This window comes from Ascaphus truei, chromosome 2, assembly GCF_040206685.1.
Source record: "Ascaphus truei isolate aAscTru1 chromosome 2, aAscTru1.hap1, whole genome shotgun sequence".
NCBI lineage: Eukaryota > Metazoa > Chordata > Amphibia > Anura > Ascaphidae > Ascaphus > Ascaphus truei.
In genome coordinates, this window is record NC_134484.1 from 433300848 (window position 1) to 433327811 (window position 26964).

The following is a 26964-nucleotide window of genomic DNA, read 5'->3' on the forward strand; positions in this document are numbered from 1 at the left end:
CTCTTCTCAGTGTTCATCAATGATCTTCCTCCAGCTTGTAAGGGAGCTTCAATACACATGTATGCAGATGACAAAATCTTATATGCACACAGCCATAGCCTCTCCGACCTTAAACACATACTTCAATCTGACTTTTTGAGACTTGAAAATTGGATTTCCCAAAACAAACTGTTTTAAAACACTGACAAGACTGTAACAATAGTATTTGTGACCAAGGCTACATTTTTAAAGCTTCCAGTGACTGAGCTCCAGATCAGAACCGACGCTAACATCACCCTAACTCCTGTTACTAGTTTTAAATATTTGGGCATATGGTTTGACTCCTATTTAACATTCGGTATGCACATTGATACCCTGACATCCAAAACCTATGCCAAACTAGGTGTACTTTACAGCAAAGCAGTGTAGGAAGGTTGGAGCACAACTGAATACAGGAAAGGAAAAACAATCTGTGAGAGAGTGTGTGTCCCATAAAAAAGTTTAATGGATGTCAGTTTAATCATGCACCTTGATAAAGAGCGTTGCTCGAAACGCGTTGGTGGGGGCCCGTGGGCTCACTGTATGTATATGGTTTGATCCATTAAACTTTTTTATGGGACACACACTCTCTCGCAGATTGTTTTTCCTTTCCTGTATTCAGTTGTGCTCCAACCTTCCTACACTGCTTTGCTGTCACCTTTGGAAGACCGGATGCACCTACCAGAGGAGGTATACCATGAAGACCATCCAGATGTGAGTAATACTACTCTTACACCTTTACTACTCCACAGCGATATATCTGACTGGACACTAGCTAGTGGGAGTTGTTACTTATATTAGTGGAACTCCATCCAGGCCATCGTGTCATAGTGGAAGTAGGGGTCATATCCAACTAGGATTCTTGGTCTATTATTTTCCTGGTACCCCTAGGATCTTTACAGATGGAATTATTCAGCTAAGGACGTATTGTCGTTTTGATCTATGTTTTTGAGCACCATACAGCAATTTTTACGTAAGTGTACTTTACAGAAACAAATCCTCCCTAAGTCTACTGGTCAGAAAGCATATCGCAAAACAGATGCTAATGCCAATTATCGACTGTGGGGACATAGTATACGGCTCGGCACCCCAAACCCACCATAGTAAACTTGATACTCTCTACAATTCAATATGCAATTTTGTTCTCCAATGCAACTACAACACACATCACTGTGAAATGCTCAAAGAACTAGATTGGTCATCACTTGAGTCTAGGCGCAAAGCTCATCTTTCCTGTCTTGCCTTCAAATACTTTCTGGGCAAGCTACCCATCTATCTGAACAAGCTCCTCACCCCTACCACATGCAGCACTTATCATCTGAGATCTGACTCCAAGAGACTGTTCATGGTCCCAAGGTTTTTATCCGGCCGCTCCTCCTCTTACCGTGCACCCCAAAACTGGAACAATCTACCAGCGACTCGCACAGCCACCAGCAGGCTAAGTTCTTTCAAAACTAAAGCTGTCTCACATTTTAATCTGGTCTGTAACTGTTACATACGCCCATAATATATATTATCTCTAACTGTGCATGCTATGTCTTGCATATAATGTATACCCTGTTCACTTATGTAACTGTATTTGTAACCATGTATTGTCATCTTAACTGTATGCCCAGGACATACTTGAAAACGAGGAGGTAACTCTCAATGTATTACTTCCTGGTAAAACATTTTATAAATAAAATAAATAAATTGGGACACTATCATGCACAATCTCCCATTGACTTTAATATGCTCCAATCAGCCTTATGACAGTTTAATGAATAACCCCCTAACGGTTGTGTATTTGCATCTTTAGGAGTTACGTTCAAACAGTATTCATGGCACACAATTTGAAACATACAGCATTTCCATACTGTATGTACTGTATGTATACAGTTGCACAGTAATGATGAATGGTGATTGCTCTACTGTGTTCTAAGAACTTAACATTAAATGGTCGCATAGTGCGTCCTATATACTGTATATGGCAAGGACACGATAGAGCATATATTACTGTACATGTGAAGTAAAGCAATTGATGTTACTCTTAATATTGTGTATGGAGCCATTAGTATGTGAGGTAAAAGAATTACCCAACACAATATGCCTACACATTAAGCATCTTGATCTACAACAGTGAACGTTTCCCTTGGCCATGCTGTATTTTAGCCCTGGGGTATCCAGTTGTTTCAATCTGCTCGGTGCTTGTGTGTTTTTAATGTTTTTCCCTTTACGGAAAACAACTTGAGCAGATTTCGTTAACTGTTTTTTCAGATGCGGATCACAGAAGAGCACATTTCAATGTTATTTAATATATGTACCACTTTAATTGGCTACTATATCTTGTAATACATTTTGTATTATTTGCATGAACACTCGACCGTTTACGGTTAGGTTCTTAGAACACCATAGAACAATCACCGAGGGGGTGCTCACACACAGTGTTCCAAGGCATTTTGCCAGGTCTCACTCTCAAGATCCATCTGGTTTCTATAGGCCTTGAAACCATCAACGCTTCAAAACTAGGAGGAGAAACAGTTGTGCCGTTGAGTATTCTAAAACTTGCCTTGGAAAATCTGGGGCTATCACCAACAAGATCCAAGTACATGCTGCAACATTTCAGTGACATTTCTGCAGAGACAAATGGCCCATCGGATTAACACTGCAGGGGTCCCTGGCAGTCCCATTCAGTTTGAATGGGACTGCCAGGGACCCCCGCTGTTAATCCGATGGGCCATTAGTCTGTCTCCAGAAATTTCACTGAAATGTTGCAGCAAGTACCCAGCATGTACCTGGGTCTTGTTGGTGATTGCCCCAGATTTGTTTTAGAATACTCGTCGGCACTACAGTAGGTTTAAGGCACTGTGTGTATGTGAATCCTTTTGGATTTACACCCTTGGAATTCTGGCTCCACTAGGTTTAAATGAATGAATAGACACTAGCATCTTGGTCTAATGCATCCATTTGAAATAGCTCCCTATTCTGTCCATCTGGTTCCCTCCACTACTGTTCAAATATTACCTCCTTTTTTTATTTTTCATTGTCCTCTGGTTTATGTTCATTCCCAATTTCAGCGTATTTTAACACTATTTTTATTGATATTATGTATCATGTGTCTTTTATCTTAATTATTTATTATAGTAGCATCTCTATTTTTTCATTGACAGTGCTTTGACCCCTTGATTTCCAGGTTTTTTCATGTTTCTTTTGAAATTCCTTTTTTTACATCTATATTAAATCAATTTATTGATTATGTTTTGATAGTTGTATTTCTGTATGATCAATTATAGTCTGTATGATCAATTATAGTCATTACAATTTTTTGGCCTTCATAAGTTGATTATTTGCAATATGAGTATACATGTATGCATTTTATACCTGGCAATGCTATTTGTGTAGTGGTAGTACTAATTTCTTAGTCTATGTATCATTTGAAGTTCCGTCGTGCATTTTATGTCCTTATCTGTGTTTATATATGTCGTTTTTAACGTAGCCTACCACACCAGCAACAAGCGCACTGTTGCAATGCTAGGATTTGGATGCATGTGATGGATGCCGAGTATATTATTGTTTTCACCGGTAAAGTTTAATGGTTGCCTAGCAATATCAACTATTTAAGTGTGGTATTATTGTTCCTGGTCGGGTAACCTCTGATGAAGTCACGAAACGTGACGAAACGTGTCAGGACGTTACGGTACATGTACTGACGTCATCACGGTCCGCTTGCAAATCCATGAGGAGATCTTTGCACACCAGACAACCGCAGTAACCCGGCGATTCCAGGATACTCTCTCCGTAATAATAAGCAAGGCACCCCCTCCAACCTGGCACAGGCAGCGCGTGGAGTGGAAGAGCTAAACCGAGAACAAATTGAGGCTCCCTGCAGTTGAGATTCTAAAGTATTCTTTACTGACCAGGACTTTGGTAATGTGTGCATCTCCTCTAGATTTAACACCCATCTGATTGGGGATTCTTACTCAACCGGCAACTGGGACTGTTGTTTATCCTTATGGTAACGTCACTACAATTGAGATTTATCTCACAAACGCTGTTTTATTCAAGTCCTCTTGTGAGTGCACGTCCAAGAGAGACTTTTATATTTTTGTACCATTAAAATTAATTCATACCGTACAGTATTACGCTATGGCGCTTGCGCTTCTGTTTCTTTTTCTCTGTTAGGTATCCTGATGTGGGAACATAATTTCTGATATAATAGCAGTAGCTATTATATCTTTAAATAAGGAGGATAAAAAAATCTAAATACATGCATTTTATACAATGTTTTATTTAATTTTGCATAGCAGTACCTTTATAGCAGGGGAGCGCAAACTTTTGAAACTGTGCCCCCCTGTCTCCCCTTCCCCGGCTCTCGTGCACCCCCAGAAGAGCGCGGGACCTTTTCAACTGCCCACGCCCCCCCAGACAAATCTCCCACCCCCCTGGGGCGCGCCCCTGCTTTATAGTACTGTACATTCCCAAATTTTCATTCACTTTACAAGTTAAACTACATTGCAAAGTACTGTAATTCTGTTATTGTAAATGTCACCAGTACCCTGCATCACCCAAGTGATCACTACTTTCCACCTCCAGTTAACAGCCAAGAGGGAGCACCCAGGACGTCCAAGTGGCAGAAATTAGAGCAGCAACAACATTTACCAATAAAGTGAGGTACATGGATCTGTAACTAGGAACTTTTCAAACGTCTTTGGTGGTGGTAACACTTTAACGTATGTCAAACTTTCTATAATTTCTGGCATTGTATGTGCATCTACCACAAGTAGAGACATGAAGTGTGAAATAGTTTAGAAGAAGGGCAGTAACAATATGTTGCTATTCTATTTGGCTCATGCAATCAGAGCATATGTGCAAGCTCAAATAATATAAAAAGAAATATACTGTACACCGTGCAAAAGTATACGCTTTTGGGTCAGTTATTAACTGCTATGTAAATGATTATGTACACTACACGGGTGGTTGTCCTGTTAGAAAGAAGAGAGAATCATTACAGGCCATTGTCAGTAAGTGGAGAACAAACTATTAAAGCCTGCATCACAGTATTAGCACTGATAGGCTCTCGGGTGCCTAAACGGGGGCAGTAGGTGCCATGCGCATCGTTTTGATATTCAGCTATACCCCCATGACAAATAGAAAAAAATAGAAATATCTATCTATACTGTATATTGCATTTATGGCCATATTTTCTGTTGAAATTAATACTATAATAATCAGTAACTGTGTATTTCAGGCATATACTGTATGTTAGCAGAATTACTTGGGATGTTCTGCATTATATTTCATACATAACAAGTAAATACAGCTCAACCCCGTTATAACGCGATCCGTTACAACGCGAATCCGCTTATAACGCGATGCAAGCGCGGCTCCCAATTTTTGTATTTATGAATACTTTAGAACACGATTATTGGTATCTTAAATACTTTATTGTACAATGCAAAGAATTGTACATTATTTCTAACGCGATCCGCTTATATCGCGACGTGATTCTTTGGACCCCAAGCACAGCGTTATAAGGGGGTTGAGCTGTATATGTTTCTGTTGAAAGCTAACTAACCAGGCCTCCGTTACATAAAGCATTGCCACTAACTGTAGGAGAAATGAAAAGATTCAAGACCAGAGATAACCCCTATTTACTGAAGTAAATGGTTGAGTAAAAAAAAAAACTATTCAACCTGCTTCAGTCATGAAGTTTAAAAGAACACACATTAGAGTAGATAGTACATTAGATTTCAAAGGACAGAAAATGCAAGCCCTCTATGTATTCTGATTTGGCCAGAAAGATTATATAACATGCCATCTGTATATCACAGTAATGTAATGTATGTGCACTAGATATATCATAATCTGCGACACAATCACTATGAAAAAGATCTACATTTTAGATCCAATGATCTTTTTCAAATTAATTTTAAATAGTTTGACAATATAAACCTATTCATTTACACTGTAAAGTTACAGGTTGCCTTGTAATTATGTGATATTGTGAACCTGACAAGTTGTGCTATTAACAAAAATGTTTTCAATACAAAAGCTTTTATTTAAGATATCAGTTCTATAACAGAAATATCTCTTGGGACTATGTATGTAAAAAATAGAATTTGTATCTGCTGTTTTTTTTTCTTTTTCAATTATGTGAATATCTTCATATTTGTATTAACTACTGTTACAATTGCAAAAATGTATTCTAGTTTTTAATGTAATTAGTTCTGCACCTGGACTCTATTACTATTCGCTTCCAGACGGGCCGGCGACATATAACAGAGTAAATGGCAGCAAAGGGTTACATTTCTGTGCAATACCCTGGGCCCAAAGAGCAAAAAAAATAAAAAAAATAGCTAATGTTCCTACTCACAGTACTGTAACTGCAATAGTCTGAGTTGCTGAATTATAATACAGTATTATCATTAGAATAGCATACCCTTTTTTAGTTCGTTTTCACAATCATTGCTGCAGGCATATGCTTATAGGACTCCATGTTAAAAATGGATTTGAAGCACAAGATGACACTGTGTGCTCATTTGCAAGTCATTTCCCAGAATCCCTAGCTGCAGTGGAAGCATTGTATGCTAAGAGATAATGGGGGAAAGCAGGGTTGGAGACCTGTCTGAGACATGTGAATGTGTTCACAAATGATATTTTTATTTGCACAATAATTTCCAAATATAAATACCGTTTATTTAAACAACTAAAACAAATTGCATTTTCAAGGGATTAAACTAAACAGTAGAAATATTAAAGCTTTACTGAAAATATTACTACTAATCCACATTTGGACTACTAATGCCAATTTAATAAGCAAATAAGTACAGTATTGTTTTGAATTTAGCCAAGAATCTCTAGGTAGAAATATTAGTGTTAATCAAATAAGTCTTTATGCTGCATAGACACTAATCGGTTTTTAATACTGCTCTTAGAACAATTTATTCAAGTTAGAAGTGCTGTTGAAAATGCCATTTAAATATTTATCTGCATAAACCAAGTAATGTAGGATGAAAATACATTACAATATAATGAACACTGCATCTGTTAAAAAGACTTCCCAGTATTACTCCGGCAGTGCTTCTTACCTTTGGAAGCTCAGACACACTTTTCTTATTGGAGAGCAGTTTGTAAGTGTTGAGGTTGTTTTCAAAGCTCCTGAAATGAAAATATTATGGGTATAACATATATATGACATTATTTAAAGAGACGTCAAGCCATATACCTCTGAATAACCTTAGAAGGGTTTGTAATAAGCGTTCCAGATCTCTATTTAGGGCTCTTGGTGTTAATGTATGATGGCTCTTTGGTGGGAGAGGGAGTGCACAAAGAGGAACATACCAGAGATATCTGGGAAAACTTATCATTTGATCATGTGAAATATCCAAAGTAGCATATACCCCGGGTAGCTCAAGTGCTGCTTTTTGTGGACAGGTGTCTCTCCATGTGATGAATAAAGATATGTTTGGGGAGGAATATAAATAACTTAGTACTCAATAGACTAACATATCTAACACTTTTTTATTTGCATTAATAACGTTTTGTAGATTTGAAGGGGCATTAACCTCTGCACTTAAGAGATAAGCAGGTTTCTTACATCTATTACCAGTGTACTGCCAATTGAAGGAGATTCTTTGCAAAATGCAACTTCATGCATAGCCAATTTGGGGTATTTAAATGTGAAATCGCACCATGCATATTACACCATTTTATGCACCACACATTGCATTCCAATATGATTTGTTTCATGGAATAATGGCGAGGTTATAAGTAGAGCGTGAAAGATTTACATTTCTGGGAAACGTGTGGCACTATTTTTAGTAAGCTGCTAATGCTCAGATTTTGCCGTCGCTGGCATCATGGGCTGACATGGGTATGCGTGTGCATGACTGGTGGTGAGAAGTCATACGTGTAAACGTTATCCTGTACCTTCCACGCAACCTTACAGCGTCCTCAAATCTTCTTTCATCCATCGCTTTCTGTACCTCTTGAGTCTTAAGAATAAAATAAAACATAAAATGAAAGGCTGTGACAAATCCTGCCTCTAATTTGTTATGCATTTCCAATGGTACAACCCTTATTAATAGGCAAGTCATTTAATCACTGACACACTTTCACAATGTTATGGGAAAAATACAGTATGTTGCAAAAATGTAACTGGTAAACCCTCCTTAGCTTATTTATTTTCAAAACCAATTTGTGAATATTCTTTTACAAGTTACAAAGTCAGATCTATTAGTTAACTACTGAACACCTTTAACAGAAACAAAATAAAGCAGAACCCAAATTAATATTATTATTATTATTAACTACATGCCTAGGTAGGTTTCTTCCAACATTCAACCACATAAATGAAGCTACTACATATGTTGGATCAGGGGTGCACCATCTTTCCCCCCAGCGCCTCCCTGCCTGCTCTCGCCCTCCCCCCACTGCTCGGCTCCGGCTTCAAATGCTGTCATTTCGCGCCTGGATACCATGACGAAACGTCGCTGGAAGACGAGATAAGGTAGTTACCGAGGCCTTGCGCGGTGCCCCGGTATTTCATTTAAATGCCCTCGAGGATTGTCTCACACTCCCCAGAAAATCTTGCGCCCCCTAGTTTGCGCACTCTTGTGTTAGATTATTGCCCATATTTACTAAGGGGAACTATTACAAAATACATCATGTTTATAAGTTGTGTGTACTATACATGTAGTATGTTATTAGCAATATTAGGCTAAATGAGTGGGAATTCCGGGCATTAATGAAATCCCTGCTCTCTGACATTAATAGTCAGTATGCCCAGAATTGTTTGCACCTGGCTACAATTTTAATTTTAGCCAATCAGCTTTCAGAGCTGCAACTGTAAGTTCAGCAGCTCTCAGATAGGGAAGAAGACTTACTAATGCCCCTCACTGCCTGCATGTGAGAGCTCCGGCACAGGCTGAGGAAGTAGGAAAGTGAAAGTATGTGTATAGAGCAGGCCCGTCCAATTCAGCATAGCTTGGGGACCTATTCCTAAATCCGTCTGCAACACCTGGGCCACATCATCAGAGAGGCAGAAGGAAAAACAAAGTAGCCTATGGCCTAACTCAGGGGTGCGCAAACGGGGGGGCGTGGGATTTTTTTTTGGGGGGGGGGGGGGGTCGCAGCAGTTGCAGAGGCCCCGCACTCTTGCCCAAGGCATTTAAATTAAATGCCGGGGGACCGCGCGAGGCCTCTGCAAACTTCTGGTCATGTCGCCATGACAACGCGGCGTCAAATGACGCCAAGGGGTCATGTGACGTGACACGTCGTCATGGTAACGTGCTTCAAATGATGCTGCGGGGTCAGGTGGCCCTCAGCATCATTTGACGCTGGGTCACTTGAGAGGGGGGGTGCGAGCGCTGGTAACAGCACATGGAGGGGGGGGGGGGGCGCTGCAAAAAAACTTTGTGCAACCCTGGCCTAACAGACTCGCATAGTCACTATAACACTTTTTCTTCAGCTTTCCTTATTAAAAATATGTGAATCATACTGGTATCTCTCCCACTCCCATACTCTCTCTCTCCCCCCCCCCCCCTCACATCTTCACCCTCTCCTACATCCCCTCAATCTACCCCATCCAACCTCTTCCCCATCTCCTCTCTCCCCAATACTCTCTCTCCCCCACCATCCCATCTGTCCCCTCTCCCCAGTCCATCCCCTCTCAACCCTATCACCTTTCTCTTCCCCATCTGCTCTCTCTCTCCCCCCTATCCCCTCTCTCCCCCCTATCCACTCTCTCCCCCCTACCCCTTCTCCCGCCCCCCCATCCCCTCTCCCCGTCACTTGGATAGGACCAATATGACTAATATATCAAGTAGTGCATCTCATTCAAGTGTGATTCCAAGCTGATAATTGAACGTGAACAGAAATAGCAAGGTAGAGCCCGAATTACCGGAATCAAGAGCAGTTCTATTTTCACATGGCATGCATAAGTTTATAGTGTTAAAATAGATAAATAGCAAAATATGACACATTGTGAGCTGTCATTTGCATGTCATTACCCAGAATCCCTATCTGCAGTGGAAGCGTTGCATGCTAAGAGATAATGGGGAAAGGCAGGTTTGTGGACCTGTCTGAGACATGGGAATGTGCTCACAAGTGGTATTTTTATTTGCTATTTTGAGATGGAAATGTACCATATTTCAAACAAACTCTCAATATAGTTAAGTGACAGTTGATTAAGTAAAGTGGATTGTATGTGCACAGAGGATGACAGTGTATAGAGGTCAAAGAAAGACACAGTTCGGTTATGCTTGCCAAGTACTCCAACTAAACACAGCTAGCGATTGTTTGCCATAGCTTCCTGCTTTAGTTAATAGCCAGCTTTAAAATGGCTCAGCTTCAGCAACTCACCATCTGCACACATTCCATGAGAGGCAGACGCACGGCCTGGTTTCCACATAAAGATACCACACAGGCAGGCGTTTCTGCCGAGGCTTCAAGCAGGGCCAAGACGCATTCCACTCCCATTCTGCTCGCCTATCAGGAGAAAAAGGACGGTCATTGTTTTACCTCTTCAGTGCTGGACTATCTTGTAAGATTGCTCTACAGTGGGAACCGGCACGATCAGAACATCTTCTCTTTGGGCCGTCACGGCCGTGCATTTTATCAGTGTCTCACTCCTGCCAGGCCTAACTTCTAGAAGGACAGTTTCTGCCCGGCTCTTACAGGTTAGGACTTGGGACACCTGGATATTTATAGGACACCAGAATTCCACAAATGGTAGAACCTTCAATAAATGTACAAACACAGTCATTTATATAAAAATGGCTACGAAAGTAACACTGCTGTCTGCTACCGTGAAGCACCAATGCTTGTTTGTAGCATAATTAAAATTCTGTATTTACTTCCTGCGTACTAAAAGTACAGTTGAAGTGCCAACATTTTAGTCTGTTAGTCATCTTTCAATGAATTACAGTAAGTGATAGTAATACTACATTTAGGGGCAAACAGAACTCGCTATAAATTGTTCTGTGTGCTGAAAGAGATTCGGTGCTGGAGTGATCTGCAATACACATAGGGGCTTTGTGTCCAACACCAAAGGGGTTCATGTCTTGGAATAATAGCAGAGATTACCATTGTGCTCAAAACAAGAATTACATCCAGTCCTAGTACTGTAAATGCACTTACCAGAATTCTATCAAAGGCTGAGGGGGTTCCTCCTCTTTGGACATGGCCCAATATTGTTACACGAGTGTCAAATCCCAGTCGTTTAACCACAAGCTGCAAACATTTGGAGACTAATTTTAATTACCATGCAGATCACAAACTGAAAATATTTGTCAGGCAATAAAATAATCCATTTTCATTATGGAAGAAAAGTTTGCAAATGAATGTTATTTCAGTACCAAAACGTTGATATACAGTACTGTATATACGCTGGTATACTGTACCGTGTATTGGTTAGATGATACTTAAGATTACTGATTAGCAAACACATTGCTGCAACACACTAAATCTAATTAGGGAATACAGATCACATTGATGGTGGACAGATGGTGTGACATGATAAGCCTGTTCTTAACTTAATGAGAAGAGTCTGCATCAGGTGCATTCCTCGAGAGAGTAGATATCCCTAGAAGAGACTTAATTCTCCATGATTTACTATTGTAGAGTAGGGGTGGATAACTCCAGCCCTCAAGGGCCACCAACAGGTCAGGTTCCCTAGAGGTCTTCACTGTCACTAAAATTCACCCCCCCCCCCCACCTCCCAGTGTTTCCTGGGTGAGTGAGAGGCAGCTCAGTCTATCACAGAGGGGGAGGGATTTATATTTGTATAGCGCTGATAGTGTTATCAGCGCTTTACAAAGACAATACAGTACAGGGAATTATAATTATACAATAAGTGCAGCAAAGTCAGACAATAGGAAAGGAAATCCCTGACCTGCAGAGCTTACAATCTAAGTTTTATGTTGGGAGACTTACAGAGACAGCAGGTGAGGGAATAAATACAGTAGATGGCAGTGCTTGGCCACAATGGTTGATAGGAGTGACTGTGGGTGTGGGACAGTAGCCATGAGTGCAGGCTATTGGGATGCTTCTTTTGAGAGGTGATTTTTAAGGTTGGTCCATATTAAATTAGATGGGTTAACATCATTAGCACTGAAAGAGGAGGCAGGGAGGCCTGGGCGAGGGCAGGTGTGTATGTGGCTGGGTCTAGGATTAGGAGTGCAGGAGAGCGAGAGAGAGAGAGAGAGCGAGAGAGAGAGCGGGAGAGCGAGAGAGCAGGATTTGTGGGGGTTCTTTTTAATGAGGGGTTTTAGAAGTTGTTGGGAAAGGTGTGTACATAGTGGTGCAGTGTATGAGCACAAGCATAGGTGGAGGGGAGGAGAGATGAAGAAATGTGGTTAAGAGGAGAGTTGGAGAGAACAGAAAAGTTTACAAAGGAGTGAGGAAACAGCAAACAGAAAAAGTAATAGGGAGGCATTATGAGATGCAGGGAGAGGTAGGAGGAGAGTGTTCCCCCTCCCCCGCGCGCACCTAGCTGGCCACGAATCGCCCGGCCGAGCAGGGCGCAGCGCACGAGCGCCAGCTCCCTGCCTGGCCGCAGCCTTATATATGCAAATCCAAAAAGAGTTATACCGTATTGATAGAATTCATTTGCATACTCATACCGTAAGGTATGTCATTAAAACAATTATGCTGACATTTACATGATGATAAAACATACCGTATTATCGTTCTTTTTTCCCCCTTCCATTTTCATGATTATATAAAGTAAACTCATGCTACTTCATTCTAATATTGTATTGTTTACATGCAAGCTTTTACGGTATACAGCAGGGTGGCAGGTTATGTAAAATCTAGATGCAACTTCACCAATTTCCCATTTAGAAGATTTAGCAATCTACCCTCCAAAAAGCAAATGCATTCAATAATTTCAATGCATACAATACTTACAGTATGTCCAAGGGCTATCAATTATACAGTAAGTCAGTAGAAGTTGTACTCGACAAAGCACAATACTTACATCCTTAATCTTTTCAGAAGTGATTGCTTTGTTATGACAATCAATGGCCCCTTCTGAGACGATTATGATATTCAGTCTTTTTCTTCTTGCACGGTTCTAAGAAAATATGAAAAAAAGAAAACTTCGAAAACAAGACCTAGGTATGATTCTTAGCTTAGGTAGTTCAACGTATTCGTAGCTGCATTAAACCAGGAGAAGCGTCAATTTGTTGTAGGATGCAGTATTTTTTAATGAAATAACATGAGTTCTTTCTAAGTAAAATGATAATGGGACCTTGCGTCTCTTTAAGTGTTCACATCTTATAAAGGGAGTTTATTCAAAGGCATGATGTGAAGGATTATCCCTTTGCTTTGCAATGTCTTGCTGGATCCCCTGGCAGCAAAGAGGTTAATCTTTCACCATATGCTTTTGAATAAACTCCCTTTATAAGCCGTATACATTTAAAGTTACTAAAGTATACTCCAGTACTATGTTTGTGTGGAAGGTTGCAACAGGAAGAAAACATTTGACTAAAGGAAAGAAGAAATCCAGTTTGCCTTTTGTGCTAATCAGAGGTGTATTGAATAGGAAATTGAAACTCTTGGGCCCAGATCCCCACAGCTCCGTTAAATTAGAGCTCATAATATCACCTAGATATAAATCCAGAGGTTAATGCATATCTACAATGCTAATTATCTATTAGCACAGACTTAACATCATGTAATTGTGGGGCAACTTTGCTTCCAATAGCTTGACATTAAATGAAATATGTCTTAGCCTAGTCCCACCAATAACGAAGGTTGAGAGCACTCGCGTGGCTATTTTTCCAATAACTAGATGCTGTTTTTATGGCTGTATAATCAGTCCTGACCCCTGGGGTAAACCTCCTTTTAGATGCACTGTACCATAGCAGTACTGTACAGTATATATTAGTACGTTTGATTGTTATTCTATTTTAGAGTATGCACATTGCAATTTTGATTAATTAAATGCTAAGTGTTATATTCTATTAAGTTAAGTTTTGATCATTCAGATATCTTATTATTAATGGAGAGCCCCATTTATGGGATTTCTTCTTCTGTGTATCCCCTTTGGTACACTTTCAGAAGTAGTACAACACACTGCAAATATCAGTTCTTAGGACAGCAGTTTGCTAGCCAACTGCTAATACTGTATGATCGTTATTCGGTCTCAGCAGTTGTGGAGATAGTTGCTGTGTTTCCCTTTGCAGGATGAAGTTTTATTTTGGGAGTTGAAAAGATGTTTTAAAAGAGAAGTACCATCGTCTCTTTCCTTTATCAGAAAAAACAGTGTACAGTAGGTAGTACTGCTCACATTCTGCACATGACTGGAAAATATGCACAATAAGTACAGTATATGCTCGCTTGTATAATCTTCAGAGTTTGACTGCACAAAAATATGTATGTCAGGCTATCAACCTCTCGTCTACCAGAAGAACCAGGAACACGTTCCTCCCCAATGCCTCTGTGAACCATGTAACAGCCAAGCGGTTAAATAAATTGTCATTATTTGCAAAACCAATGCAGCCAAGTTAAGAAGACATTACCTCCGAAAGTTTAGTACACAGCAGGTCTTCCCATCCCTCTACTGGTGGACTTTCAGGGATAAAAACCCAGTCTGCACCACAAGCTAAGGCGCTGACAAGGGCAAGGTACCTATACAGCGAAAGCAAACCAAGCAAACATCAGGTGAAGTTTCACTTCTATTATTAGGTTATCAATTATTTAAAGAAAAAAACACAATTCACGTACCCACAGTGTCTCCCCATGACTTCTAAAACAAAGGTCCTCTGATGGCTAAAAGAAAAATGCAAGTTTGTTAACATGGTATAACTTATCTTTAATACAATATATTTCAGCTATTTTATTCAGTTGGTGTTGTATGAGCTTTTCATAATTCAGTTTTCATCATTCTGGAAAATAGCTCTGCTGTAGTAGGAATATCCCATTTCTATCGAAAACAGCAAACAATATCACGTTTTTCTTTTGGAACAACATATTCTATTTTTTATATAATTTTTTTTTTTTCATAAAAGGGTTTAACAACATAATCTAAGAAAATATGTGACATTTAGCAAATATAATTTGTTTTCTATGTACTGTATGTATGATAAATGTTTCATCTTTGATAAAGCACCCACTTTGTAATGACCTAATAAATGCAAAGCCTGGAATAAAATCTGATCCTTTCTACTCAAATTGCTTTAGTTTATCAAAATGAAGATAAACGGGAGTAGTATTTTAATAGTTGGTGTTAGCTCATGGTTGTGTCAGCAATCATGCAATAGGATCATAATGAGAACTTACTAAGTCAACATTGTGTATACTGTGCTAGAGTGCAGACAATAGCATTTCAAGTGCCACTGCTTAGGGGCCTATGCTATAAGCGTTCATACTAAAAAAAAATGTAAAAAAAAAAAAATTTAAAAAATTTAAATCGCCAGGACATTTAAATCGCCGTTTTTTGGAGCGTTGCTATCACAGTATTCAGAAAGCCACGATTACCTTACCTTTATTTAATTAATTGATTGACTGGTTGGCTAGTGCTTTTATTTATTTAATTGGCTAGTGCTTTTATTTATTTAATTGGGGTGTTTAGGTGCTTGTGTATATGTTTTATTATTGTGTATTTTTGGCCTTCATGCTTTTTGATTAGGGTGACCATTGGCTGCTATCGTGGCTTATCATGCCCATATTATATGGGTATAATGTACCTCTATGCCAATCAATGGGTAGAGGGTGGGAATAGTGGTCCCGGGGTGGGTGGTTAGGCCTCCAGGGTAAGTAGCAGGGGAGGGTGGGTTAACCCCTTAATTACTAAAGTGGTTATTATCCGCCAAGGTGATTAAGGGGTTAGGGGCCATTAGATTGTATTTTTTCTTCTATTCTTTCTGGCAACAGAGGAGATGGACCTGGAGTATGCTAATGAGGAGGCCCTTCATGATGCATGGGTAAGTAGAAAGTTTTATTTACTTTATGTATGCTGTCTGCCTAATGTTTTATTTAATAATGGGAAAATGAGCTATTATCCCTATCTGGATAATAGTTATTTTACCCATTACTGTACTGTATGTGTTGGGGGGGAGGGGGGTGTATTTATTTAAATGTTAGCAAAAATTATTTTTGCCACATGATTGGTACCGCAGACCAACGGGGACCACCTGAGGACCTCCGGACACCCGCTGGGACCACCAAAGAGCCCACAGACACCACCTGAGGAGTAATGAAGTTGCCTGTAAATGCATTTTTATTGCATGGGATTCATGCCGGGAGTCCCCCGGTGCTGATATTAATGGATATAAGCTCCGGAGACTGCTGACATCAATCCGGTGCAGAAAAAAAGCTTCTTTTTTTTTCTAAATCCAATCTCGCCGCTTCTCAGCAGGTTCTCCCCAGCTTCACGCCAACTATTCCTGGTGTGAGGATTTGGGGAGAAACTCGCCATTCTAGAGCCGCGATATGCCTTGATAACCTAATCGTAGCTACTAAAATTGCACGAGTTTCAGAACCCACCAATAAGCGGCTTATGCGCGCTCACTCTGAATTTTTTTTTTTTAGAAGGCTCAAAATTTTGGCGATTCAGTATTTTATCGCCCACTTACAAATGCTTACAGAATCGTAGTAAGCATTTTGGCCGATAAGTGTCGATAACTGGCTTATGAACGCTTAGAGCAAAGGACCCATAGTGTTTTACACTGAAAATCAAGTCTAATTCAGTTTAATCCAGTGAGAAGTAATATCGAATCTTATCTCAGCAAATCTTGGATTCTGGATTTAAGGCAGCCATGTTTATTAATCCATTCTTATTTTTGTATTTTTCCTGCAGTGCATACTTACTGCAAACACTGTAATTATATTTGAGGTATTCATGGAACTACAGTAAGACACAATGCAATTTGCACACATTTAGAAAATGATTTAAGCAACGGCTACTTTCAATTCCAAATACCTTAACAAATATCCTTCAGAGGCATTATGCAGGCACATGGCTTAAGGTGCATTCATAAAAGGGTAGGAAGGAGATTTCCATTCATTTATTTTAACTAAACAGTATCAGCTTTGGTCTTATTTTGTTATTATCTGATTTTTACATTTTGATTTCATCCAAATATTTGTGAATGAAAACACGGCTCAGTTCAGTTTGTTGAATAACAGCTTTAGGGCAAATACCAGAAATTGTAAAAATACCATCAGGGAAAAAACAAATACAAGTGGTAATGTCCATTACGCTACAGTGCTTTCTTATTTTATCCATCTAGTTCTTAAGAATATTATTTATGCCTTTTCGTTCATCTCAGTTTAAGCTTATGTTTTTCCTTTATCTAGATTTTAAAGTACTGTATAGTTGGACAGTTCAACTTTTAAAGTCCGTTTTTGTGCATGTTTCAAAGACAGATGAACTTCATACATGATACAATGTATAGCTCAACAAAAAAAAACCTGATATCCTGTTATTAGGATTAAACTTTATACCCAAGCAATTGTATTTGTGTTCATTTATAATTGATGTTTGTCTCTTTCTATTAGTTGAGCCAAATAAGCACACACAAGGTAACGAGTGTAAAATAATTTATTAAAGAGAGCTCTGTGTGTTAGTTATATGAGAGTCTGACCGAATAATTTCTCCCCTTTAATATCATAGCAACAAATTATAGTGTGAGTCAAGAGAGAAACCAGCAAGCTTCTAATATAGTTGTCCAGTTCCATGTGTTATGGCAAGCTCATCCAACATAAACAGTACTTACATTTTGTTTATCATTTGAGATTCCGGTTTTGTGTTTTTATTAATTTTCTTTTGTAAAATTAGTGTTTTTTCTTTTCTGTGTGTTTTAATTGTATAAAAAAAATTCAGTGTCTATCTGTGTTTACAATTAAATGAAAACGTACACACTTTTGAATTTGGTGTTTATCTGTGCCCCTTTTTGTTGTTTCCATACTCCTCCGCTTGTGTTACCTGTGGCTCGGCTGCTACAAGAGGTGGATCACAATAAGAAATTAAGCTTAATTTCCAGTTTTTTCCGGTTTTAACAGGAAGTGCAAGATAATCAAATTGCTGTGTTTTTCCTGTGTTTTCAGTTGAAACCTAAAGCCAGAGCCCCTATTTATAATTTACTGGAGTGCTTGAACTGGGACTATCTTGGTGTGGTGGACAAGCTTATCATACTTTGGCCTATGCAGATATACAGTATGTTACTAAAACCCCAATTTAAATGTGCAGGCTTTTATGCGGCATAAAATAAGTCAGGGGTGTGCAAACTTTTCTTGTTGCGCCCCCTGTCTGCTCTCCTCCGTTCTTGCGCCCCTACTTACCTTGGTGCGGCGTAAAATTACGCTGCGGGGTCGTGTGACGTCACTTGACCAGCAGCGGCATTTGACATCATGTTGCCATGGCGACACGACGTCCTGAAGCCGGCTGAATCTTGGCAAGTAGAGGTTGCAGAGGCATTTAATTTAAATGCCTTGGGAAAAGCGTGGGGGGAACTCTGCAACTGCCCACGCCCCCCCAAATGGGGGGGGGGGCACCCCACAGTTTGTGCTCCCCTGATATAAGTCATAAGAAATGGTTAGTAATGATGAAGTGTTGGGTTTTAGTGAATTTGGATGTGCGCTGATCTTGTGTTTTTAGGCTTTCTGCTATTTGGTGTCACATTGTGCTAATGTTTAACACTTCACCAAGCGCGTACACTGGTATGAAAATCTCTGCTCTTGCCATCTGGGTGTAGTTCAAGAATTCACACTAACATATAAATCACTGGGGTGAGATTGAGGAGCTGGACTTTCAGTCTGTTTCCATTAATAAATATGTAAGCATTTTTGCTGATCCATAAATTCAGCAAAGATGTGTATGTTATCATGAAAAGGAAAAAGACAGGTCCACTGGATTCAAATATAATTCTATAATATATAGTCCGCGTTGTACATTTACATTTTTGTTTTAGGCACAAAACCCTGTCTTATTGAGTTTAGGATGTAATTGTTGCTACCCGAAGCTAATGGAGATAAATTGATGTTTCCAAGGTCACATTGGACTTAGCAGTGGGGTTACTTGTTTCACATGCCGTGGTGTTACCAATGGCTCATCCCTTCCCCAGACTACTCCCCGGTAAGTAACTCCCAAAATACAATATGGCTGGGGACAGATAATTACCTTCTTTTAGTTAAGCATCTTGTGAATGCATTTTCTGCATTCCAAACCGAGAGAGAGAGAGTACTTGTTGTAAAGTACTTGTTTTAAATTAAAATATCAGTTGTGAGCACATTCATTTGTCACAAACAGGTCTGCAACCCTGCTTTTCGCCATTTTCGCTTAGCATATAATGCTTGTTCTGCAGCCATGGATTCTGGGTAATGACATGCAAATGAAGACAGAAAACAGACTGCTCTCTTATGTCTCATAGTTTCCCCAGAAACAGTGCACAAAATACAGATATTAAGACTCCGGGAGTTTAAATGCAAATGAGCATTATGAACAAATCTGTTTTATTTTTTCTATTTTACAAGCGATTTTTTCCCTAAAGCTCTAGACTGCTGCATTGCACAACATTCACATCTAAAGCAAACCTACGTGTACAATCCTGCTCAGCAACATACAGTACATTCAAGAAACAATAGCGTGAAAGCAGGCAGCCATTTAACACATTATGTATTATATATAAAGTGCAGCAAGGGCATATTATTCTACATCAAGTATTCTCCAAATTATCCTCATTTAAATCAAATGCAGCATTCCATATTTTTTTTTTTTTTAAATAACTTGTAATCCAGGGAGTTTTCCAGAAAATGACTGCTCCAGTCTTAGGCCTTGCCCCCGCTGCATGCTGCAGCGTCCGCTGTGCTCACCAGAGCCCTCCCCGCAACGGCGCCGGGCCCGCTGCGAGGGGGGGGCCGCAGCGCTCGCGCGAGAGCTACTCCTGCTCTCAATAGAATTGAGAGCAGGAACTCGCGTCGAGCGGCTAGGCACGCCCCCCGGCGGTTCAGCCAATGAGGGCGAACCTGCTGGGTGACGTCATGGCCGCGCCCCGTCACTCCTCCGGCACGCCCCCCCCGGTCTCTGCTCCTGCAGTGAGCTGCAGACCGGGGAATCGCCGGAACGCGCAGCCGAAAGCGCGGGCGCGCATTAGAGCGCCGTGACCGGGGCCTTAGCCTTACCGAGGTAACATACAGTAGCAGCTGGCAAAGGTACTGCCTAGGAGTCAATCACTAACGTTGCAGAGCTCAACTACAGAGACGAATAGCAAACAGAACTCAAAGTCTCCTAGCGCTAAAACTGGAGAAGAGAATGATGCTCCCGGGGGCCACCTGAAGTTACTACTCCCTTTTTGGGGGAAGGGAGAGGGTCATATTTTAGCTTTAACTACTGTGCCATTATATTTTGAGCAGAGCTCCTTGGCATGGCTTTCCCAAGACGTGGTATCAAAAACAGATTGTAGCCTGTTTGCAGAAGTAATGTAATTCCTCTGTTTGGTTAACTAATTGTAGCATTAGGAAATGAGATTACCTTTGAGCTGTGGTCATGATAGCATCCACAACTTCAATGATTCTGTGCAGGGCTGAGTCAGTTCCAATTGTCATGTCAGTTCCACAAAAGTCATTATCGATGGATCCCACCATTCCAACAATGTTGAGATAGGAGTGTTTTTTTGCCGCTGCTGCCTCGATTTTTCCTACAGATAAGAAACAGTTGTAACAAACATAGGTAAGATGAATTTGATCAATTGTTCTAAACTGTTAAAAATTGCATGTTTTTTTAAAAACTACTAAATAAATGCCTCATGTCGTCATTGTAGAGGTAAAACTCATTAAGTGCATGTTTTAGCTTTTTTCCATGAAAATAGGCCAAGTAAAGCAAAAAAATTCTTAGGACTCATTAATAAATTAAATATCAGAATGTGTCATATCAAAATACATTCCTTTTGAAATACAGAATTTTTCCTGTAAAAAAAAAAAACCTGTTATCAGCTTTTCCTCAATACTCAAAGAATGTAGTTAATGATTTTTACCTTTACTACGATAATATATGCCTTGAAATATGACATCGCTTCCTAATGTTGTCAACATATTTTTGAAGAGGGCTAGCAACACTGCACCGTATTACTCATGTTTTTATATGCTTTCTTTATTAGAAAGTTCAAGTGACAGTTTGTATCAAAGATGGATGTTCTGTTCATGAATATTTTCAATTGTCTTGACGATTTTAGCAGCAGTAGCCCAAGCCCCAATTAAGAAATTAATAAACCTCAAAAAATATAAAATATGCACATGTTACACTGGGTATTTGTTTGTATGTTTAAGATGAGGCACTGGTGTTCCAAGTATCCTACTAATGTCACATGTATTTAACGTAACGTAGCACCCAACACCAGATGCAAATAAAATGCATTAGTTTGCGAAGTTCCAATGAAAGAAATAATGTAATGTAGGAGAGAGTTGAATTACCATTTTGTACCAGTTCATCCAGAAGACCAGTCCATTCTGTCCGGAAGAGGTTAGCACCAGTTAAACTCCCATCTCCCCCAATAACACAAAGATTAGTGATTCCGCGTAGAACTAAGTTGGTAGCTGCCTGTAAACGACCTTCACGTCCGCGAAATGTCTTGCAACGTGCACTGCCAATGACAGTACCACCCTGAAAAGTATGGGGGGAATAGCTTTTGTTATTGACAGAAAAAGGAAAATTCAATTAGATAAAAGACTAAATGGTTTAGTTTCATTTGAGCTGAGACTGTAAAACCACTTTTCATAAAATATGACCGCCATGAAATATTAAATCAGCAGTTCATACTCATGAAATATTGTAGGACATATTTACTAGGCCTGTGTTACACCATAGGACACATTTTGCCACGGGAAGACAACTTGTGGTCTGTTCATTATAATGGGTGTAAGGTGTTTTATGGAGTAGCACTGCTTAATCAATATGGCCCTTTGTGGTTATGTGAGGGCATTATTCCCTCTACCTATATAATCATTTTTTAACCTAAGCCCAAATGCCAAATACTGATCCTTTTCCCCAGCCCTATACGTCTGCAAAACCCTACGAAACAATCCACTTCTTCCAGGTCTATGTAATACTAGACACTGGTAAATGAACAAATACTCTGCCAGGAGCATATGATTTTCTTGATCAAACTAACAGCAGGTAACAAATCGTTATTAATTTGAATTAATTTACATATTTGTGGTTCTGTACATACCACTTGCAAGATGCTTGAAACGCTTTCCCACGACACTTCAATAATATTATCTCCACCATCGACCATCCCTTGGTAGCCCTAAAACAGCAGGGGGGAATAAACATGAAATAATTGAAGATTTATTTCCCACACTTTGAGTACACAGACATTTGTCAATGACTTAAATAAAGTGAATGTTCAGGTCACATTCATTCCTAATGTTTGTATTCCCCGTCAGATTACATACAGTCCCTCTCAATGGAGCTAACCAAATTGAGCTTAATTGTTTGGGTCAAATGTTGCATATCTGTTGTTTCTGATCGAAACATATTGTATTGGCAATAAGTAATTAAACGTATGTAAACATAATGGTATTCATTGCAATTTTGTAAACTTTTACAGAAGCATTCAAACTTCAGTACAGGACATTCCTGTGCTATTCCTATATAACCTCTTAGAGGATGTGTTATGTACACGAAGGAGAACATACATAACATAGCAGGAAAATTACATACATTTTCATTAACCCCCAAAGTGCCCTAATGACATACAGTTAGGGTTGCCTGGTGTCCGATTTTGAACCGGACAGCCCGGTATTTTGCCCCGGCGTCCAGTATAAAATGAAAGGTAATACCGGACATGTATGTGGTATTATTTCTCTTCGAACGCAGGGTGGCTGTAGAGGGCCCTGCGGCCGGTCAGAGCAATTGCCGCCATGCACGGCTCTCTCTCCCGCAGCAGGCTTCTCTCTCACTGTCTGCCCCATGCTGAGGTCTGTGATGCCGACACGCGCTGGGTCCTCTGATGTCAGCGCCGGAAGTCAGCTGGGCTTCCGGTGCGTGCGGGCGTGAGAGGGAGGCCCGGCATGCATCAGCCTCAAGACACCTTGGCATGGGACAGACAGGGAGAGAGAAGCTTGCAGCGAGGGAGAGCCGGGCATAGCGGCAACTGCTCTGACTAGCCCCCCTTGCATCCACTGCCCCCCCCTCTGCATCCACCGCCCCCCCTCTGCATCCACCGCCCCCCCCCCCTCTGCATCCACCGCCCCCCCCTCTGCATCCACCGCCCCCCCCCCTCTGCATCCACCGCCCCCCCCCCCCTCTGCATCCACCGCCCCCCCCCCCCCCCTCTGCATCCAACCTGACACCATCCCCAAGGTAAGTCTGAATTTGATTGGGGAGGTGGGGGTAGTTTGAATATGTATTGGGGAGGTGGGGGTATTATTTATATGTATGCAGGGGCGTGGGGGTATTTTTATATATATTAGGTGGCGTGGGAGTATTTTTTATATGTATTCGGGGGTGTGAGGGTATTTTTTATATGTATTCGGGGTTGTGGGGGTATTTTTTATATGTATTGGGGGGGGTTTGCATTTTTTACCAGTGTGTCCAATATTTTTGGACAAGCCACCTGGCAACCCTACATACAGTTTACGTCAAGAAAAGTGCCACTCTAGGCGCCCTTATGACGTTCACAACCCTCCTTATGGTGGCACGACCCTCCGGCACTGAAAGGCTTTATGAAGTATTGATTATGTTAAGCCCACTAAGGATTAATTGAATGTAGCTACCCTGCTGTGTAAGTAAGTCCCACAGTCACAGTCACTGCTCAGCACTGTTACCACGATGAAGGAGCAGTCCAGTTAAACAAAACATGCTGTCCACGCTTGGCACATACAGTAATGTAACATCTACAAAGAGTATTACATATCCCATTATGTTTGCCACAGACTTGGCAATAAGCAGAGTGAGACATGCTTGTATTAAAAAAAATAAACAAGAAACAAAGTCCATATATATGTATAATCCCTCTGTGTGATTCATTTTAGACACATTCCATGATTTAAGGGCGTTTCATTTTTTATTATTAATTTCATGTTATATAACACTGGCAGTGTAAATAGAACTGCAAGTCACTACTGCACCTCAAGGAGGTTATTAATGTTTGATAAATCGGGAGCACTGAGACCACAGCCCCATTTCAATATCCTGTGAAACGATCTTCCCTTGCTATTCATACCTCCAGCTAAATCCCTGCACGGGTCCCCCATGAGAGTTGTATGTAGTGCGCGAGTCCCTTTCGTAAAGCTTTCAGTATTTGTTAGTTCATTTTGATTTGTTACTTTTTCCGGTACATTTTCAGTTAATTTTTCTTGCTTAACAGAATTTGGTTTTGTATTCACTTGAGGGGTTGTTAATGGATTCAATCTTGTTGAATGGTGTCTTTAAAAAGCAGACAGATAAGTTCTCCCGTGAATGTTAATAAAAATGAAATGTAAGACTTGGGTTCCTCTAAAGTATGTTATGTCTTCTGTTTGCCTTCGTGCATGTTACATAGTGTCATGCCCCTATTCAAACAAGTGTCATAATACATAGTTAAGTATACATAAACTACCTTTCTGGGTGAATAAAGGTTGTTTTGCATAATTAATTGATTACAGGTATACGCCCTCCCATTTCATGTAAAAATAACATTTTGCAAATAACTTAACAGTGTAATTGGCTTCCTTAAACAAATGTAAATATGTCTAAAGCAACCATTTGGCAGTTTTTATTTTTATCTTTTAGATAAGACGGGTTTTCATTTCATCAGGGCCTCTCAATGGGAAGCACTTGTCAATCAAGAGCTTTCTACCCCCAGTCCTGCCTGTCTCTGTCAGAGGGACAATAAAGATACGGGTAAGAGTGCGTTTTTGTTAAACACAATGATATGAGTCAAAAGAGAGTAGCTATAGATAATTAAACCGTTTACTATGTTCACAATCTACCTTTTTATTTATTTCATACTTTTAAGTGTCTGATTTAAAAGAAAGGTGTCATTAGCCCTCATAAGTGACCTCTCCTGCTTCTACAGTGACGAGTGGGAAGACGTCATCCAGCTCTCTGATGCCACCAGGGCTTATATGGAGCAGATCCATAACCTGGGCAGTCAAAGACCCGAACTGCAGGTGGTTCACGCCTACACCAGGTACATGGGGGACCGGTCTCTACTCACCATACCTCTAACATCCAACTCCCCTCCCCCTCCAAACCCATTGTAACCAGCTGTGTGGCTGGACCAATCTCCATCCTATGTAACATCTCGCCCCTTCCCCCCCAAAAAAACAATGGCTTCAGCCGTCAAGACTGGGCCATATTCTAATCTGAGCCACACCTTATCCTACAATAAGCAGACACCTTACCTTCTTGTTTCAACATTGTCCCTCATTCCCTTTAGATTGTAAGTTCTCACGAGCTTGGCCCTCATTACCTCTTTGTATCTGTTTGCACATGTTTGTCCTCACCTGTATGTAACAGTTAGTTTTTGTAATATACATAACTCTGTATCCCATTGTACCGCTCTGCGGACTATATTGGCGCTTCGCAAATAAACGATAATAATAATAACCCAGATTTATGCCTTCAACCCATTCAGTGGAGTACATCAAGAAACGTGCCATCCCCAAGGACATACACTGTACATCATTGCCCTTTCGTCGTTTTTGCCCTCTGGCACTGAAAGGATTAAACACATATTTGCTTTGGTCCATTTTGGTCTACGAAGGAACTGACTACGGTCTGCAAAAACTACTCAGGCTTATTGTGATCTACTGTATATTCATGATTGTCAGAAACCAGTTTGACTAGATTTTTGTCTGTACCCTAGGGTTTCTTTGGTAACTCTCCAACTTCAACATGAAAACACTGACTATATTGTTCTGTGAAGGGAATTATTTGCTCAGCAAAATGTCATTAGGAATAACGGTTACTGTCCCACTATGTTGAGTAAGATAACGTTATTTCCAAAATGTAACTGTTGTTTCTTGTTGGAGAACTACAGGCTTTTTCACTCTCTATTTCAGCCTGGTGAGATTTGTTTTAGGTTGTCATACATTTAAAGGGCTTCAGTCCAGTGGAAAAATACATTTTGAATTAATCTGTGAAGAACTCTTGTGTTGGTCTCTTAAAAAGTCACAACCTACTGTAAAGTTATAGCCGATTCAAATAATTTTCAGAACCAATGCAGCTACTACAACTTTGGGCTATGGACCTGTGATAAAGAGTGTTATTGGAAAAATTGAAGTGGTCGGCCCTGTAATACTATACTAAACTATAAATAAAAGTATATACAGTATTCAGGTGCTGAAACAGGTTAGCAGGTAATCCGTAACCCTATAGAGTAAATACAAAATAAAGAGACCTGTAGCACTTAGAAACAAATCATTTAGATATGCTTACCAATAGTGCAAACATAGATTAATGAAGAGAGATGTATACAAAAACAGACACAATATTTCGGGATAAGCCTTCATCACGTACAGAAAAAGCCGGGATAAGCCTTTGTCACATCTGACAAAGGCTTATCCTGAATAGTTGTGCGTCTTTTGTATACATCACTCTGCATTAATACATTTTTGAACTATTGTGAAGAATATCTTTAATATCTAGATTGATATCTATGATATGATTTTTGCAAGTGCTACAGGAGAAGGAGAAGGAGTGGCTCAGTGAGTAAAGACACTGAGATTGCTGCAGGGGAGCCTGGTTCAATTCCTGGTGTCGACTCCTTGTGACCTTGGGCAAGTCACTTTATCTCCCTGTGCCTCAGGCACCAAAAACATAGATTGTAAGCTCTATGGGGCAGAGACCTGTGCCTGCAAAATGTCTCTGTAAAGCGCTGCATACAATTAGCAGCGCTATACAAGAACATGCTATTATTATTATTATTATTATTAGGATTTGTTATTGCTCACAGTATGTATTTTTAGTATGGGAAGAGTGTGTTATTGGAAAACCTATGATATTGTTGCATACCATTTTATCCTTGTTGATGTGCA

At 40.1% G+C, this 26964-nt stretch overlaps 1 protein-coding gene across 4 annotated transcripts in view; it reads right to left on the bottom strand.

Annotated features, from left to right (window-relative positions):
* Positions 1-26964, bottom strand: part of PFKP (phosphofructokinase, platelet) — a 90647-nt gene that overhangs the window by 24402 nt on the left and 39281 nt on the right. For all 4 annotated transcript variants that reach the window (XM_075587777.1, XM_075587779.1, XM_075587778.1 and 1 more), the window contains 10 exons: positions 22170-22247; positions 21412-21601; positions 20474-20639; positions 14728-14772; positions 14523-14631; positions 12977-13072; positions 11137-11229; positions 10360-10485; positions 7927-7991; positions 7086-7155 (listed from right to left, as the gene is read on the bottom strand). In XM_075587777.1, coding sequence (XP_075443892.1) covers positions 7086-7155; positions 7927-7991; positions 10360-10485; positions 11137-11229; positions 12977-13072; positions 14523-14631; positions 14728-14772; positions 20474-20639; positions 21412-21601; positions 22170-22247 — 1038 coding nt within the window. The remainder of the gene's footprint in view (positions 1-7085; positions 7156-7926; positions 7992-10359; positions 10486-11136; positions 11230-12976; positions 13073-14522; positions 14632-14727; positions 14773-20473; positions 20640-21411; positions 21602-22169; positions 22248-26964) is intronic.